The sequence below is a fragment of the Pongo abelii genome, chromosome 6 (genome assembly GCF_028885655.2).
Source record: "Pongo abelii isolate AG06213 chromosome 6, NHGRI_mPonAbe1-v2.0_pri, whole genome shotgun sequence".
Classification (NCBI taxonomy): Eukaryota; Metazoa; Chordata; class Mammalia; order Primates; family Hominidae; genus Pongo; species Pongo abelii.
The window spans coordinates 1098723-1115177 of NC_071991.2; the positions used below are offsets into that span (position 1 = coordinate 1098723).

Consider the following 16455-nt stretch of genomic DNA (forward strand, 5'->3'; position numbering starts at 1 on the left):
GGCTGGGCTCCAAGACCCAGATGCCCCGATCCGGCTGATGACCCAGATGCCCCGATCCGCTGACTCTATGCTGCAAGCAGGAAATCTAAGAGTCTCAGCCACTCGCCCGTCCAGGGCAGGCTCCCCAGGAAACCCAGGGCACGTGAATGGAGAGCTTGGGAGCTGAGCTCTTCCTCAGCCGCTGGGATGGACAGAGAGACCAGAAGCCATGGGTTTGCACTAGCAGGGCGCAGCTATTTTTAAGTGACATGTCTCGGCTATTTTGAGGTTTGGATTTTTATTTTACTTATTTTTTTCTGTACTTTCTCATGACTCACATCTTTCAAAATGGTGTCTCGGGTATTTTTAATGCTGAAATCACCTCGACTTCATAGCTGGTCAAAAAAATGTCTAAGAGCATATCAGCTTTTTATCATCCAAATACAAAAAGGTACATATTAGAGTTGTCAACTTTCTACTGCTGGAAGAAAACTCCACGTTAGTATTTTTCCATTAAAAAATTAACACAGCATTCTGTTTAGGAAATGTGTGTATATTTCCTAAAATACACATCTGAAAAACTTTAAATTGCTATTGCACAGATGCCTTGAGCCCCAGCAGGTCCCGAGGGGCCGAGTGCACCTGGAGGCCCAGCACCCCACTCCTCTGCCTGCACCAGCTCTCCCAGGGCAAGGGAGGGGGAGAGGGGGGAGCCCATGCAGGCTTCTGAACCACGCCTCAGGCTGCAGCCCCCGCATTACTCATACTCAGTGGACAAAGTACCACTCAGCATTCAATCTCACCACTTCAAAACATTACAGAGGGAAAAGGACACCTAGAAGTAGGAGTGAGATTCGCTGAAGTTCCCTTCTGAGGAAGACCCACCCCTCCGCCTGGAGAGCCGGGGCTGGCGGTGCCTGAGGACCCCTTCGGCCTGGACGGCCCACGCGGGGGTGGGGGGCCTCGCTCTGCCCTCATGGGGCGGCCGTCGGTTCCCGAAGCGGCGGGTGAAATTCGAATGGCCAGTAGGTGGCGCACTCGGAGGTGGCCGCCCCGCATGAGGCAGTTCAGCGGCCCCGAGAGTCCGGGGAGGGGGGTTTATTCCCCGCCTGCACGAGGCTGTGAAATCTGCAACCACGAGCAGGGGAGGCCTCGGCCCTGGTGGGGAAGAGGCCACCAACATCCGGACGGCAGGTAAGTTCCGACGCTTCTGCAGCGAGCGCGGGAGGCGGGACCTGAGGCACGGCTAACACTCAGAGAAAACTACCAGCTGAGGGTCCCTGGTCTGAATGCTTGGGACCGGAAGAGTTTAGGAGTTCAGATTTTTGCAGATTTTGGAATATCTGCAGGTACAGAATGAGAAAGCTAAATACAAAATTCATTTGTGTTTCATACACACCTTATACACACTGCCTGAAGGCAACTTTATAAAAACACTTTCAATAATTTCATGCATAAAACAAACTTTGAACTGTGCCTGGACTGCAGCCCACCACATGAGGTCAGGTGTGGAATTTTCCACTTGTGTCACGACGCTCCAACAGTGTGAGACTGTGGGGCACTCTGGATTTCAGATTTCCAGATGCTCAACCAGTACTCAGATTCCTAAGTTACTTGTCAGAAATGCCTATTTCTTGGGATTACACTTCTCTCTGCAAATGTCTGTGAAATTCCTGTTAAATTCTTTATGTATCATATACATGCTACTAAGTTAATTATGAAATTTAGTGTTTAACGCAGGTCAGTTGCAAAAACAAGAATATTGCATGCTTCAACCCAGGATGACAGGTTATTGCCTAAAGGATACACAACCCCTAGTATGATGCCTTCAAACTTAAAGAAAGGTTTGTATCTGTGAGTGAAGAAAAGCAGTTAAACCAGAAACTTCCATAAAAACAAGTCTAGTGGAACTGAGCTGATTGCCAAAGTGTGGGAGAAAAAGGGCCAGCAAAAAAATGGTTAACTCTAGCCTTCTGAGGAGGCCGCCCAGAGCCCGGCCAGAGAGAGGAGCGGGTGGAGGGGGCCTATAAAGCCCTGTGCCAAGGGGCAGACTCACTGGCTCAGACGGAGGACGCACCCGCCAGCCAGCCGGGAACCTTCCCTCACGGGCTCCCAGGGCGGGTCTCTTCCTCTCTCCAGCCCTGCTCAGGCATTCGGCAGGTCCAGCGGAGGTACACCTCCTGCAGCGGGTTCCAAGTGCACCTCCAGCCTGATGGGCCTGACTGAGGAGGCTTCCAGGAGCACAGAAGGGGCTGCAACCCAGGTAGGACTCAGCCTCGGCCTGGCGGTGCCATACCACTGACTAGGGGAGCGGGTGGGTGGTGCCACCCAGGCCGCTGTGCTTTTATGGGAACAGCTGGACGCAGACACGCACAGACACCTCACCCCCCGCTGAGAACAGCACCCAGCTTCCCAAACTCAAGGCACAGAACCCTCTCCCACGGAGCTCCAGTGGTCTCAGCGTGACCGCAGCAGGGGGCCTTACAGACCCCTCTCCCACGGAGCTCCAGTGGTCTCAGTGTGACCTCAATAGCAGAGGGCTTTACAGACCCCTCTCCCATGGAGCTCCGGTGGTCTCAGCGTGACTGCAGCAGGGGCTTTGCCTGGACAGCCTTTCTAACACGTTCTGAAAGTAGGACCCAGTATTCCGTCACGTTCTGTCCCAGCAAGAACGTGTCTCACTTCAAGAAAATGAGGGTGCCCGCTCTGCCCTGCCGCGCCCCAGTCACTGTCACCAACCCTGAAGTCCTGGGAGGGCCACACGCCTTTTGACAGATGCAGACTTAATACAGCCGACTAAAGTACATTTCTCTACGACAAGCAGAGGAAATCTGAAATGGGGTAATGCGCTGTTTATAACTCCATGCCCCCTCCAGTGAGGACGTGGGGCCAGTCGCCCAGGACCACATCAGACACTAGGACACATCAGACACCAGGTCCCGTATCTTCTCGGTGTCTGCCAAGGATCAAAAGACTCAATTTACATGGGAAAGAAATGAATGACTCGTTTTTCAACTATTTTTCCCTTGGAGTTCATTTAACAAAATTAGGAAAGAAAATAAACGTTAAGTTAAGGGTTCTGCCCACCTTTAAACTTCCTGCCACGCTGCGGTCTAATACATTCCAAAATGTCTACATTTAAAGAGCAAAACAAGTCCTCTGTGCCGTTTTTAAGAAATTAAATACAGAGGCGAAATGCGGAGTCTTTCAACCTTCCCAACAGAGGCTGAGAGCAGGGCATTTATGCTGCTCAATGGTATTATCTACTAAAGATGAATCAAGAGTGCAAAATAACCAAAATCAAATTCACCAGCCCCAGCCAAGTGAAGGTTATTGAGTACTTTTAGAATAACTGACACAGAGGCAGTGATTCATCTTGTCTTCCCCACCCGCCTTTTTTTGAGATGGGGCCTCACTGCAGCTGCTCAGGCTCGAGTGCAGTGGTGTGATCTCGGCTCAGGCTCAAGTGCAGTGGTGTGATCTCGGCTCGCTGCAGCCTCTACCTGCCAGGCTCAGGCGATCCTCCTGCCTCAGCCTCCCGAGTAGCTGGGACTACAGGCGCACACCACTATGCCCAGCTACTTTTTTTGTCTTTTTTTAGTAGAGACAGGGTTTCCCCATGTTACCCAGGCTGGTCTCGAACTCCTGAACTTGAGCAATCCTCCCACCTCATCCTCCTGAAGTGCTGGGATTATAGGCCAGCCTTTTTTTTTTAAAGTAAGTATTTTCAAGCGATAGGTCAATAATCTCTAGTCTGGTTTTGTAGCACTTCAAAACAATAACCCCTGGCCCAGCGCGGTGGCTCACACCTGTAATCCCAGCACTGTGGGAGGCCAAGGCGGGCAGATCACTACAGGTCAGAAGTTCGAGACAAGCCTGGGCAACATGGTGAAACCCCATCTCTACTAAAAATATAAAACATTAGCCAGGCATGGTGGTTTTATATTTCCAGATACTTGGGAGGCTGAGACAGGAGAATCATTCTAACCCGGGAGGCGGCAGTTGCAGTGAGCCGAGATTGTGCCACTGCACTCCAACCTGGGTGACAAAAAAAAAAAAAATTCAAAACAATAACTCCTAATGATTTCAAAGGGTAAAATGAAAATTCCCAAAGGAAAAACAACTCAAACCCATTGTGAAGTGTTAGTTTACTCCAGGGCACCAGCACCATCTGGGCCAGGTAATTCTCTGCTGGGCTTGGGCACCTGTCCTAGGCACTGTAGAGAGCTGAGCGGCAGCCCTGGCCCCACCAGCACCCCCCTGTGAGAGCCCCCACGTCCCCAGAGACTGCCAGTGTCTGCAGGCTGAGACCCCCGTGGCCCGCTGCATAGAGAACTTCCAGGAGCACAGTGACACGGGGCGAGTGACGGGACCCTCCCCACTGGCAGCAAAGCCGGGGTGACACGGGGTGGGTGACGGGACCCTCCCCACTGGTGGCAGAGCCAGGGTGACACGGGGCGGGTGACGGGATCCTCCCCACTGGCGGCAGAGCCAGGGTGACACGGGGCAGGTGACGGGACCCTCCCCACTGGCGGCAGAGCCGGGGTGACACGGGGCGGGTGACGGGACCCTCCCCACTGGCGGCAAAGCCGGGGTGACACGGGGCGGGTGACGGGACCCTCCCCACTGGCGGCAAAGCCGGGGTGACACGGGGCGGGTGACGGGACCCTCCCCACTGGCGGCAAAGCCGGGGTGACACGGGGCGGGTGACGGGACCCTCCCCACTGGCGGCAGAGCCGGGGTGACACGGGGCGGGTGACGGGACCCCGGGGCGGGTGACGGGACCCTCCCCACTGGCAGCAAAGCCGGGGCGACACGGGGCGGGTGACGAGACCCTCCCCACTGGCGGCAGAGCCGGGGTGACACGGGGCGGGTGACAAGACCCTCCCCACTGGCAGCAGGGCCAGGGTGACACGGGGCGGGTGACGAGACCCTCCCCACTGGCAGCAAAGCCGGGGCGACACGGGGCGGGTGACGGGACCCTCCCCACTGGCGGCAAAGCCGGGGTGACACGGGGCGGGTGACGGGACCCTCCCCACTGGCGGCAAAGCCGGGGTGACACGGGGCGGGTGACGGGACCCTCCCCACTGGCGGCAAAGCCGGGGTGACACGGGGCGGGTGACGGGACCCTCCCCACTGGCGGCAGAGCTGGGGTGACACGGGGCGGGTGACGGGACCCTCCCCACCCCGTGACCCTCCCCACTGGCAGCAAAGCCGGGGCGACACGGGGCGGGTGACGAGACCCTCCCCACTGGCGGCAAAGCCGGGGTGACACGGGGCGGGTGACGAGACCCTCCCCACTGGCAGCAAAGCCGGGGTGACACGGGGCGGGTGACGGGACCCTCCCCACTGGCGGCAGAGCCGGGGTGACACGGGGCGGGTGACGAGACCCTCCCCACTGGCGGCAGAGCTGGGGTGACACGGGGCGGGTGACGAGACCCTCCCCACTGGCGGCAGAGCTGGGGTGACACGGGGCGGGTGACGAGACCCTCCCCACTGGCGGCAGAGCCGGGGTGACACGGGGCGGGTGACGAGACCCTCCCCACTGGCGGCAGAGCCGGGGTGACACGGGGCGGGTAACGAGACCCTCCCCACTGGCAGCAAAGCCGGGGTGACACGGGGCAGGTGACGAGACCCTCCCCACTGGCGGCAGAGCCAGGGTGACACGGGGCGGGTGACGGGACCCTCCCCACTGGCGGCAGAGCCAGGGTGACACGGGGCGGGTGACGAGACCCTCCCCACTGGCAGCAAAGCCGGCGTGACACGGGGCGGGTGACGGGACCCTCCCCACTGGCGGCAGAGCCGGGGTGACACGGGGCGGGTGACGGGACCCTCCCCACTGGCGGCAGAGCCGGGGTGACACGGGGCGGGTGACGGGACCCTCCCCACTGGCGGCAGAGCCAGGGCACCGCCGTGGGCGGACAGCCCACTTCTCCCTCCCTGCAGAGGATAAGTTTGGGAGGGACTCTCTCCCTGGAGTTTCTTCCTAGGTTACAAACAGCATTGCAAAAACATACTAGGTTTTACAATAATTTGTTAAAACACGAAATAAAAACTTAAATATTATTTCCCAAAACAATGACCCCTTTCACTCTATATTACAAAAATAAGTTTCATTTTTGGTACCTAGAACACAGAACTAGCATGAGGAAACCGCTGAACTTCTGTTTTATTGTAAAAGAAGATTCTGCTCCGATGTCCAGCTTTCTGGACCCACTCTCTCTCTCAGAAACACTGGCTTTCCCTTCCTATCTTACTTCTCCATCAGCTGCTGAAATGCATTTTCCCTTCTCCTCACAAACGCCGTTGTCCTGGGGCAGCCATGCCCACACCCCCGTTGCTTCCTGGGCCTGCTCTGTGGCTATAAAGGGAAAGAACACCCCTGCCTGTGGGGGTGACTGACGTCCAGCCTCCAGCTGCAGCTGAGCGGCCATGGGACCTGCAGGAAAGAAGGCCGTGTACTTCCCACAGGCGACTCTTCCACCTCAGCTCAACCACAGCCACCTCCTGAGCTCATAAAGCTGAGGTTCTGGCCCTCCCCAGTGCTCCTGACACACCCAGACTCTACAGACACCCGGCCAGGGGCACCGGGCCTTGTCCCAAAGCTGGGGCCACTCGATGAGACTTCATCCTCTCCTGTTGCTTCTCCAGGTACCCAGAGAGTGAGCGGCTCCACGCAGGACTGTGCACGGTGGCCGACACCCGCAGGGACGCCCGCCGGACGAGCACGCGGAGGGCCCTCGCCTCCACGGATGCGCCATGCTGGTGTGCGGAGCATCTGTTCTTCCACTCTCTGCAGGTGCTCCTCCTGGGGAGTTTCCTGTCTGACAAATGCCGGGCTCACTTCAAGGAGAATCAGGCTTCTTTCTAAAGATGGATTCACTGTTTAAAACAGAGCTCTGGGAGGCTTTTGGCAAATCTTGAAAGCCACACGGTGCAGAGACATGGATGTGACTTCCCAAGCCCGGGGCGTGGGCCTGGAGATGTACCCGGGCACCGCGCAGCCTGTGGCCCCCAACACCACCTCCCCTGGGCTCAACCTGTCCCACCCGCTCCTGGGCACCGCCCTGGCCAATGGGACGGGCGAGCTCTCGGAGCACCAGCAGTACGTGATTGGCCTGTTCCTCTCGTGCCTCTACACCATCTTCCTCTTCCCCATCGGCTTTGTGGGCAACATCCTGATCCTGGTGGTGAACATCAGCTTCCGCGAGAAGATGACCATCCCCGACCTGTACTTCATCAACCTGGCGGTGGCGGACCTCATCCTGGTGGCCGACTCCCTCATCGAGGTGTTCAACCTGCACGAGCGGTACTACGACATCGCCGTCCTGTGCACCTTCATGTCGCTCTTCCTGCAGGTCAACATGTACAGCAGCGTCTTCTTCCTCACCTGGATGAGCTTCGACCGCTACATCGCCCTGGCCAGGGCCATGCGCTGCAGCCTGTTCCGCACCAAGCACCACGCCCGGCTAAGCTGCGGCCTCATCTGGATGGCATCCGTGTCGGCCACGCTGGTGCCCTTCACCGCCGTGCACCTGCAGCACACCGACGAGGCCTGCTTCTGCTTCGCGGACGTCCGGGAGGTGCAGTGGCTCGAGGTCACGCTGGGCTTCATCGTGCCCTTCGCCATCATTGGCCTGTGCTACTCCCTCATCATCCGGGTGCTGGTCAGGGCGCACCGGCACCGTGGGCTGCGGCCCCGGCGGCAGAAGGCGCTCCGCATGATCCTCGCGGTGGTACTGGTCTTCTTCGTCTGCTGGCTGCCGGAGAACGTCTTCATCAGCGTGCACCTCCTGCAGCGGACGCAGCCTGGGGCCGCTCCCTGCAAGCAGTCTTTCCGCCATGCCCACCCCCTCACGGGCCACATTGTCAACCTCGCCGCGTTCTCCAACAGCTGCCTAAACCCCCTCATCTACAGCTTTCTCGGGGAGACCTTCAGGGACAAGCTGAGGCTGTACATTGAGCAGAAAACAAATTTGCCGGCCCTGAACCGCTTCTGTCATGCTGCCCTGAAGGCCGTCATTCCGGACAGCACCGAGCAGTCGGACGTGAGGTTCAGCAGTGCCGTGTAGACAGCCTTGGCCGCAGAGGCACAGCCAGAGTGTGACTTGGGAGCTGCACGCACCTGGGTGGACACAAGGCACGGCCATGTCATGTCTCTAAACTGCGGTCAGATGTGGCTTCCGGCTCCTCGGGGCCTCGCGAGGGTCACACTTGCCTGGTCACCCTGGGGCTGCTAAGGAAACCTCACGACGGGTCACCTTGCACTCCTCACACAGAATTGCTACAATCCCAAAGCGCTCTCCCCGCAGGGTCCAAAGGCCAGTGGTGACCAACCTGTTGCCCAGCTCCTCCCCGCCAACCCTGCCTGCCGCCACAGGAAACATTTCTGACACTGCCGACCAGGAAAGCCACACGGAGAGGCCACGTGGGTGAAGCGCCTCAGTTACACGGGAACCCTAAAGCAAATCTGCCACCATGGGGGAACTGATGCTGGAGACACAAGGTGCTGGTGGGTCTGAGCTGGACATCGCGGTGTGTCCTCTGTGCCCACGGTCTGAGCTAGCTAGCACACCGCCGAGTTAAAGAGGAAAAGGAAAACACGCTGCTCTGGTGCACGCCTGAGCGTCCTCCATCTTCCAAGATGGCAGCAATGGCGCTGTGCGGCCTCGCCAGGCCCACGAGGGGCACCAGTGCTCGGCCCGGAGCAGCAGGAAGGCCCCTCTGTGGAGTGCCAGCCCGTGGCGGCAGGAGGGCCCCTCTGCGGAGTGCCCGCCGTCTGCTCTGAGGTGGTTCAGTCACTGCTTGTTGACCTCATCATGGCAATTGCACTCACGTGGACTGGGACTGTGCGAGCTGCCGTGTGGGTTAGTCAGGTGCCAGGACAATGAAATACTCCAGTGTGGCTGACGAATTTGTTTCTCCAGAAGTAACAGCTGGGGACAACTGCGGTGATGATGTAAAAACCTTCCCATAAAATGTAAAAAAGCTGACGAGGCTGGTGATGTTCAGCCTTTGTCAATAAAACAGTCATGTGCGGATCCTTCCAGAGGCTCTGTCTTGGGGGTCTGCCAAGTGGGGTGGGACGTGGGGTGGGCATGGGGCTCTCGGGAGAATCCCCCCCCGCTCACAGAAAACACAGCCCTCCCCTGCCATCCCGAAAACTCTCACAAGGCCAGCCTCTGAGTCCGGCCAGCCAGACCTAACCTGGCATTTCCAGGCTGTCCAAAATGCCGTGGGGGCACTCTTGTGTCATGCTTGGGTGCCACGACGAGCTTCCCATGAATGTAGGAGGCAGGACTTAGCCTTGTCCAGCAGCCTGTGCGACCTAAGCTGCCTTTCTAGAAGGCTCTCGGCCGCGTGCAAGGCCCAAGAGCTCTGTAGCACCCAGGCGCTCCTGGAGCAGCCAGCTGGGAAGGTTCCTGCTCCTACTCCCATCGCCGGGGCTGGATCCTGGCGCTACTCCCCTCCTTCCCGCCTCACCCACCTGGCAGCAGCTGTCCCTGATGTTACCAAGGTGCACCTGAACCAGCGCCTGCTTCTCCGTCTTCACAGAAACCCATGCTGGGAGTCGGGACGTGTGGGTGAAGGAAACTAGCCACCTGCACTACCCCCTCACTTTTCCTGTGTTTGCAGTTCTGTTCTGTTTAAAGCTGTGATACTGTTTTTTATTTGTGATAACATAAAGTTTGATATGCAAACATATTGAAAGGAAAAGGCCAATTAAAGAAAACATCTGCAAAAGAGCAGGTGGTGAATGGGTGCGGTACAATGAAGACTGAACGCAGCCATATTGAGTCCAGGAAACTCTCTCCTCCTGTCTGTGGGACATAACACAACCACAGTGAGTCCAGGAAACTCTCTCCTCTCATCCATGGGACATAACATAACCACACATGAGCCCAGGAAACTCTCTCTCCTCCTGTTTGTGGGACATAACACAACCACAGTGAGACCAGTAAAACCTCTCTCCTCCCATTTGTGGGACATAACTCAACCACACATGAGCCCAGGAAACTCTCTCCTCCCGTCTGTGGGACATTAAGCTGTGTGTCGGTGGGTGTGGGAAGCCTGGGTCTCTCAGGCAGGTGGGGCCTGTATTCTCCATGACCCCAGCACCGTGGTGCCAGGCTCCTCAGGAAGAGAGCGCTGCCCAGACCGTGGCCTGCAGGAGCGGCCTCTGTGCCCACTTCTATCAGGATTGCTTTCCTCAATAAATGGCCCGCCGGGAAGCCTGGGAACAGGGCGGCTCCCACACACTAACAGGTCTCGTGGAAGTGGAGACTGCTGTGGGGTGGCCAAGCCAGAAGCCAGGCTCACGTGTGGCACAGTCCTGCAGAACACCCAGAAGCCAGGCTCACGTGTGGCACAGTCCTGCAGAACGCCGTGCGTGGCTCGAGCCACGACTCAGGCCCGGCGCACCCCTCCCTCTGCCCCTCCAGAGCCTGCCCTGCAAGTCACCCCAGCTAAAAGGACACAGCCATCACACTGACAGCCATGCTCTGGAGCTCCTTCCAGGCCCCAGGGACGAGACTTGCCCTCCTCCCCAGGGATGTCCTCACTCAATGCCCAGGACAGCCAGGCAGCAGCCCCCCAAAACCTCCCCCACACCTGAGCGCTGTCTTTACAACAATACCCAGGACAGTCACGCAGCAGCCCCCAAACCCCCCTCCCCGACACCCGGGCACTCTCTTTACAAGATGCATCCTTCAATGAAGCCCCCCTTTTGACCTCAGTGTTGCCAATGGGGAAAAACCATCCAAGTCCCAGAAAGCAGGCAGGGTGGGTGCTCTACCACCAGGCATTCCCCACACACAGTCCCCTTCACACAGCTTCAACAGGGGCAAGGGCAGACGCTTTAAAATACGCAGACTAGAGACCCAGCATTTCCGACTTCCAGTTCTGACGAGCTGACGTGGGGAGGCCCACACAGAACGTGGCCGGTCCCCGCCCCTCACAGCAGCCCCGCGGGGTGAGCGCTGTCCCCACCACACCAAGGAGGCGCTAGAAGGGTCCGTCACTGCTCGAAGCCTTAAGTGGTGGGTGACACAGCCAGGAATTCAGCCACGTTCTCCTGGCTCGAAGCCCACGGTCCTGCCCGCTCTGTAGCACTCGGCAATCCCTGGCGTCTAACTGGCAAAAGCACGCCATGCAGAAATCATACAGAGCTGGGGGCCACGGGCATCGACGGGTCACCCAAGGTCACCAGCCCATCCTCCTCGGAAGCCTGCTGTGCGGGAAGTGCAGGGATGGCAGCAGCGGCAGCGGGGAGGGCTCCCCTAAGGTGATCTGGGTGGGAACTGCATCTGAACACAGCCCCAGGCATCAATCAGGGACGGGACTCAACTCATTCCTCCACGTCAACCCACCACAGGGAACAGTGCTGACTGTGGCGTCCTTCCCTCCCTGCCGCAGATGCGTCTTCCATCCTGCCCGCACCAGACACCGCTGTGAGTGCGTGGAAGCGTCAGCCGCCCCACTACGCCGCTCCTCTCCACCAGGTCTCTTCTGGGGACTTGCCCAAGGCTCTGGGCAGACAGAGCTGACATGCCGCCATCTAGCCGCCGGAAACAGACACTTGACCTGTGAAGCTGGCGGCGGCACTGCTCTGAGGCCAGTCACAGGAGTGACAGGCACCCAAGCCACGGGGCTGCGGTAAGGGCAGGTGCAACACTGAGGTCCCCACGCGGTAGAGCCAGCCTTGGACCCTGGGCCCTGGAGTCCCTGGCCCTGAGATCCCAGAGCTGGGAGCTGTAGGACAGAGACCAGCAGGCCGGGCAGGGACTCTGTGGGTGCCGCCGACCCAGCCACACACGCCCTTTTCAAGCGCTTGCCTGGGAGCCAGGGCAAATGTAATTATTTTTGGCAGGCCCACGGTGAGATAAAATCAAGGCGTCTTAACTGCTCTGTTGTTTCCTGGTAACCCAACTCTCCTACACATAAGTTCTTTTTAAACCCCATAAAGAGCTCAAAAGTACATAGCTGCAAGCATGGGAAAAACCCCCGTGTTAGCAATGAACATGACCTCATCGTTCTTTGTGCTTAACAATTAACTCCTGACCTCACGAGAGTGACACGGCTTACCCGCCCTTCCCAGGCCCCGCACCTCCCACTCAGTGAGAAGCGGCAGCGGTGGGCTCGCTAATGCTCACACGCGCACTCACCTGCAGTCTTGGGGGGCAGGGTGGGGGACAGAACTACAAAGAAACCTTCTTAGGAGGGTGTTTCTGTGGCGGGGTGGGAAGCCATTCCAAAGCCATCCTGGATGCCCCGTGAACTGGGCACATGAGGCAATGTGAGGAGGCTCCTGAAGCTGGGGCTCTCCCGGCAGAGGTGGGAGACAGGGCAGGCGAGGGGAGCCCATGGGAACGGGTCAGGGCTGAGGACAAGGCTTAACCCAGACATTGACAGTAATAAGCAGCACACAGACTATGCAAGTACACGCACACGTCTGTGTGTACACATCCTGAGCGTGCTTGTACGTGTCTACGGTGTGCACATGTGTTTGAACACTCACACACGCTCACATGTTCCAAGCTCTATCTCTGCAGCCCAGCTGCACAGGACCTAGCCCCAAACACTGCCACCCTCCAGAAGGGCCCAGGACTCCGGGAGAAATGGCTGGTTTGGGCCGGGGCAGGGACAGACAAGATGAGCCTGGGACAGGTGGTTCTGGTTGAGGCCAGAAAGCCTCCAAGAGCACGTCGGGTGACACCCAAAGGACATGGTGTCCTCACCAAAGCTGGGACAACGTGAGCAGTAAGATGAGTAAGAAGACACAATCGTGATAGACCATGAAAAGCAGGAGTCCGCAAGTCCACTCCAACAACAAACAGACCTAATATAATTTAAATAAAATGAAAGAATGCATGAATGGGAAGAGTCTCGTTTCTAATAAAGTGCTGGCTGGTAAAGTAGTTCGAAAAGCATCACTCTGCGCCTTTCAGAGGGAGACGGGGGCAGGTAAGAGTCACAAATGGAGGGCAAATCTCGGGGGGCAGTGAGGTGCAGGGGACTCAGAGCCTACCTGTCCCCCACGGATGGCTCATTAGTGCTCGGGGAAAGGTCACCACACAGTGGAGACAGGACAGCCCCTCGCTGGGTGATCACATGGGCAGCACTGACAAGGAGGCCGGTCCAGATGCTACACCCTGAGAAGGGTGCGTCTTGTGTGCTGTGATCTAGGAACGCACAGCCTGAGTCTCATCAGGAGGGAATGTGAGATAAATAGGAAGGGAGGACGGGGAACCAGGATGCATCAAAAATGTCCATGTGACAAAAAACAAAGGAAGAGCAACCGTCCCAAACTCAGAAAGAGGAAAGACATGTAACAATTTGACACAACAGGGATCCTAGACAGGGTGCTCTACCAGAAGGAAAAAAGTGTCGTGAAGGATTTTATGGGGTCAGTCAACAAGAATGGAATACCCTGGGAGATAAAAGTGCTGCCTCAACGTCCAATTTCCCGAGACGGGCAACAATGCTTCCTAGGAAGCCCACACTGGAGTGTGCAGAGGGAAGAGACAGGACTGTGCAAGTCACCCCCAAGAGGCTCCGTGGGGGCAGGATGCACACAGCAAGTGGGGTGGGTGCACAGCAAACGCACAGGACAAACGTTATCCACTCCATGCCCGTGGATCAACCTCAAAGAACTGGAAACATGCATCCAAGCAAGCATTTGTCTGTGAATGTCCACAGCAGCACTGTCCACAAGAATCAACACATGGAAACAGCCCAGATGTCCACGAGCCAATAGATGGAGAAACAAAATCAGTCTATCCAATAGCAGAATATTACTCTGCCATAAAAAGGAATAAAGCGCGGACCACACCACAGCACGGAGGACCTGGAAACGCCACAGTCAGGGAGACAAAGTCACGGTCAGGGAGATGAAGCAGACATGAGTGGAGACGCCATACTTGGTGAGATAAAGCAGACACGAGTGGAGCTGCCACGCTCGGTGAGATAAAGCAGACACGAATGGAGCTGCCACGCTCGGTGAGATAAAGCAGACACGAGTGGAGATGCCACGCTCGGTGAGATAAAGCAGACACGAGTGGAGATGCCACGCTCGGTGAGATAAAGCAGACAAGTGGAGATGCCACGCTCGGTGAGATAAAGCAGACGAGTGGAGCTGCCATGCTCGGTGAGATAAAGCAGACACGAATGGAGCTGCCACGCTCGGTGAGATAAAGCAGACACGAGTGGAGATGCCACGCTTGGTGAGATAAAGCAGACGAGTGGAGCTGCCATGCTCGGTGAGATAAAGCAGACACGGGTGGAGATGCCACGCTCAGTGAGATAAAGCAGACACGAGTGGAGACGCCACACTCGGTGAGATAAAGCAGACACGAGTGGAGCTGCCACGCTCGGTGAGATAAAGCAGACACGAGTGGAGCTGCCACGCTCGGTGAGATAAAGCAGACAAGTGGAGCTGCCACGCTCAGTGAGATAAAGCAGACACGAGTGGAGACGCCACACTTGGTGAGATAAAGCAGACACGAGAGGAGCTGCCACGCTCAGTGAGATAAAGCAGACACGAGCCCAATGTCCACTGAGTGCGTCCGCCAACGTGAAACGTGCAGGGCAGACAGGTCCACAGGACAGAAGGCTGGGAAGCAGCTGCCAGGGCTGGGGTGAGTGGGGGACGGGCAGCCACTGCTGACCGGCAATGGGATTTCCCTGGGGGTGAAGAAAATGTTCTAGAATTAGATTGTGGCGATGGCTGCACAAGTCTGTGACTAAAATCATCGAGGTACACACTTCGGAAGAGTGGATTTTTCTGCTATGTAAATTACATCTCAGTAAAGCTGCCGTTGAGACCACAGTAGCCACTCAAGCGCCGGGCTGTGTTCCTGCAGCCGGCCTCCCCTTCCAGAGCCTCGCTGTCGCGTTCCTGCAGCCGGCCTCCCCTTCCAGAGCCTCGCTGTCGCGTTCCTGCAGCCGGCCTCCCCTTCCAGAGCCTCGCTGTCGCGTTCCTGCAGCCGGCCTCCCCTTCCAGAGCCTCGCTGTCGCGTTCCTGCAGCCGGCCTCCCCTTCCAGAGCCTCGCTGTCGCGTTCCTGCAGCCGGCCTCCCCTTCCAGAGCCTCGCTGTCGCGTTCCTGCAGCCGGCCTCCCCTTCCAGAGCCTCGCTGTCGCGTTCCTGCAGCCGGCCTCCCCTTCCAGAGCCTCGCTGTCGCGTTCCTGCAGCCGGCCTCCCCTTCCAGAGCCTCGCTGTCGTGTTCCTGCAGCCGGCCTCCCCTTCCAGAGCCTCGCTGTTGTGTTCCTGCAGCCGGCCTCCCCTTCCAGAGCCTCGCTGTTGTGTTCCTGCAGCTGGCCTTCCCTTCCAGAGCCTCACTGGTCTCTGCAGACCAATTCTGTCCCTCTGAAGCACAGGCCACCATTGGACAGTGTTGGCTAACAGCCGCCCCGTGCTGGTGGACCACAGGGACGCCAGCCCAACACTCCACACACACTTCATTAGCAGCCACAAAACATTTCCTAAGAGCGGAAGGGTTTCCGCCATCTGGAATCCTAGACGCCATCCTCCAACATTTATTGTAAAGCTTCTAATTAAAATTTTCTCTTCTCACTCACTGCCTGGTAACTCAAGCTTTAATTTTCTTCTCCACGGTGGGAAACTCATTACCTGGAGTGTCTTTGGATGTGCTTTTAAATTAAAAATGGAGGAAAAGAACGTTAGTCAACATTAAAGCTGAATTGACTGAATCACTCTGGACTCCCTCAGAAAGTGGAGATGCCAGCTCTGCCTCCTGCAGAGCTTGGTTGCCAGGGCTGGGTCAGGTTGCCTGGGCGTTGCCGTCTGACCTGTGCACAGATGTGGCCACGTGAGGACACAAGCTGTTGTCTCGTTTGCTGTGTGCTGTTCGCAGACACTTCTCACTGGGTGATCTGCTCAGAACTCCAGAAGACAAGGGTACATCATTCAGGCCACGGTGTGGCAGACGCACCTGACGGCGGCGACTCGGCAGTGGCAAACCCTGAGTGACGCCGTGCGGCAGACGCACCTGAGGGTGGGTTCGGAGTTCCGATCTGAGCTATGGAACCTGGGTATGGACAACTGGATAATCCACTTCTCATTTAAGAAGAACATCTGAGCCCCCGTTCTGTGCACCGCAGGCCAAATGGGAGGGAGAGCCTGTGTTCTGGGTTACATGAAGGTTGCCAGGTGGAGGGTGCTGAGTGGAAATGCTACACACGCCACATGCCTTTTTCAAGCAAGTGGGTTCTCCTGTCCAGCCGGCCACCACTGCACCCTGCCCCGTATGAGTCCCCAGTGGAGCCCCATGTCTCGTTTGCTGGCACTGGGCCTCTTCTCAGGCCTCCTGAAGCTGCTGCCAGCCCACAGGAGCCGACAGAGGCTGGGTGCCACGTTCAGGCCGCTCTCGCTCTTCACGTCCAGCTGCTGAGCAATTCTCTGGGAGACAGTGGACACCAGAGGCAGGCAAAGCCACAGCTGTGGGTGCAGGCCACACG

At 57.5% G+C, this 16455-nt stretch overlaps 2 protein-coding genes across 6 annotated transcripts in view; one reads left to right on the plus strand and one right to left on the minus strand.

Moving 5' to 3' along the window:
* C6H7orf50 (chromosome 6 C7orf50 homolog) overlaps positions 1–16455 on the minus strand; it is a 140017-nt gene that overhangs the window by 85667 nt on the left and 37895 nt on the right. The window lies entirely within an intron of this gene.
* On the plus strand, positions 986–9020 carry GPER1 (G protein-coupled estrogen receptor 1). 2 transcript variants are annotated; one of them, XM_054545741.2, is made up of 2 exons: positions 986–1173; positions 6631–9020. In XM_054545741.2, exon 2 carries the CDS (start codon positions 6924–6926, stop codon positions 8049–8051), a length of 1128 nt encoding a protein of 375 aa, XP_054401716.1. In that variant the 5' UTR covers positions 986–1173; positions 6631–6923; the 3' UTR covers positions 8052–9020. The 2 variants fall into 2 exon arrangements, with proteins under 2 accessions (XP_054401716.1, XP_024097017.2); XM_024241249.2 differs by lacking the exon at positions 986–1173 and adding an exon at positions 1984–2242.

Coding starts and splice junctions, on each gene's coding strand:
- GPER1 (XM_054545741.2), top strand. CDS start 6,924: ATGGATGTGACTTCCCAAGCCCGGGGCGTGGGCCTGGAGATGTACCCG.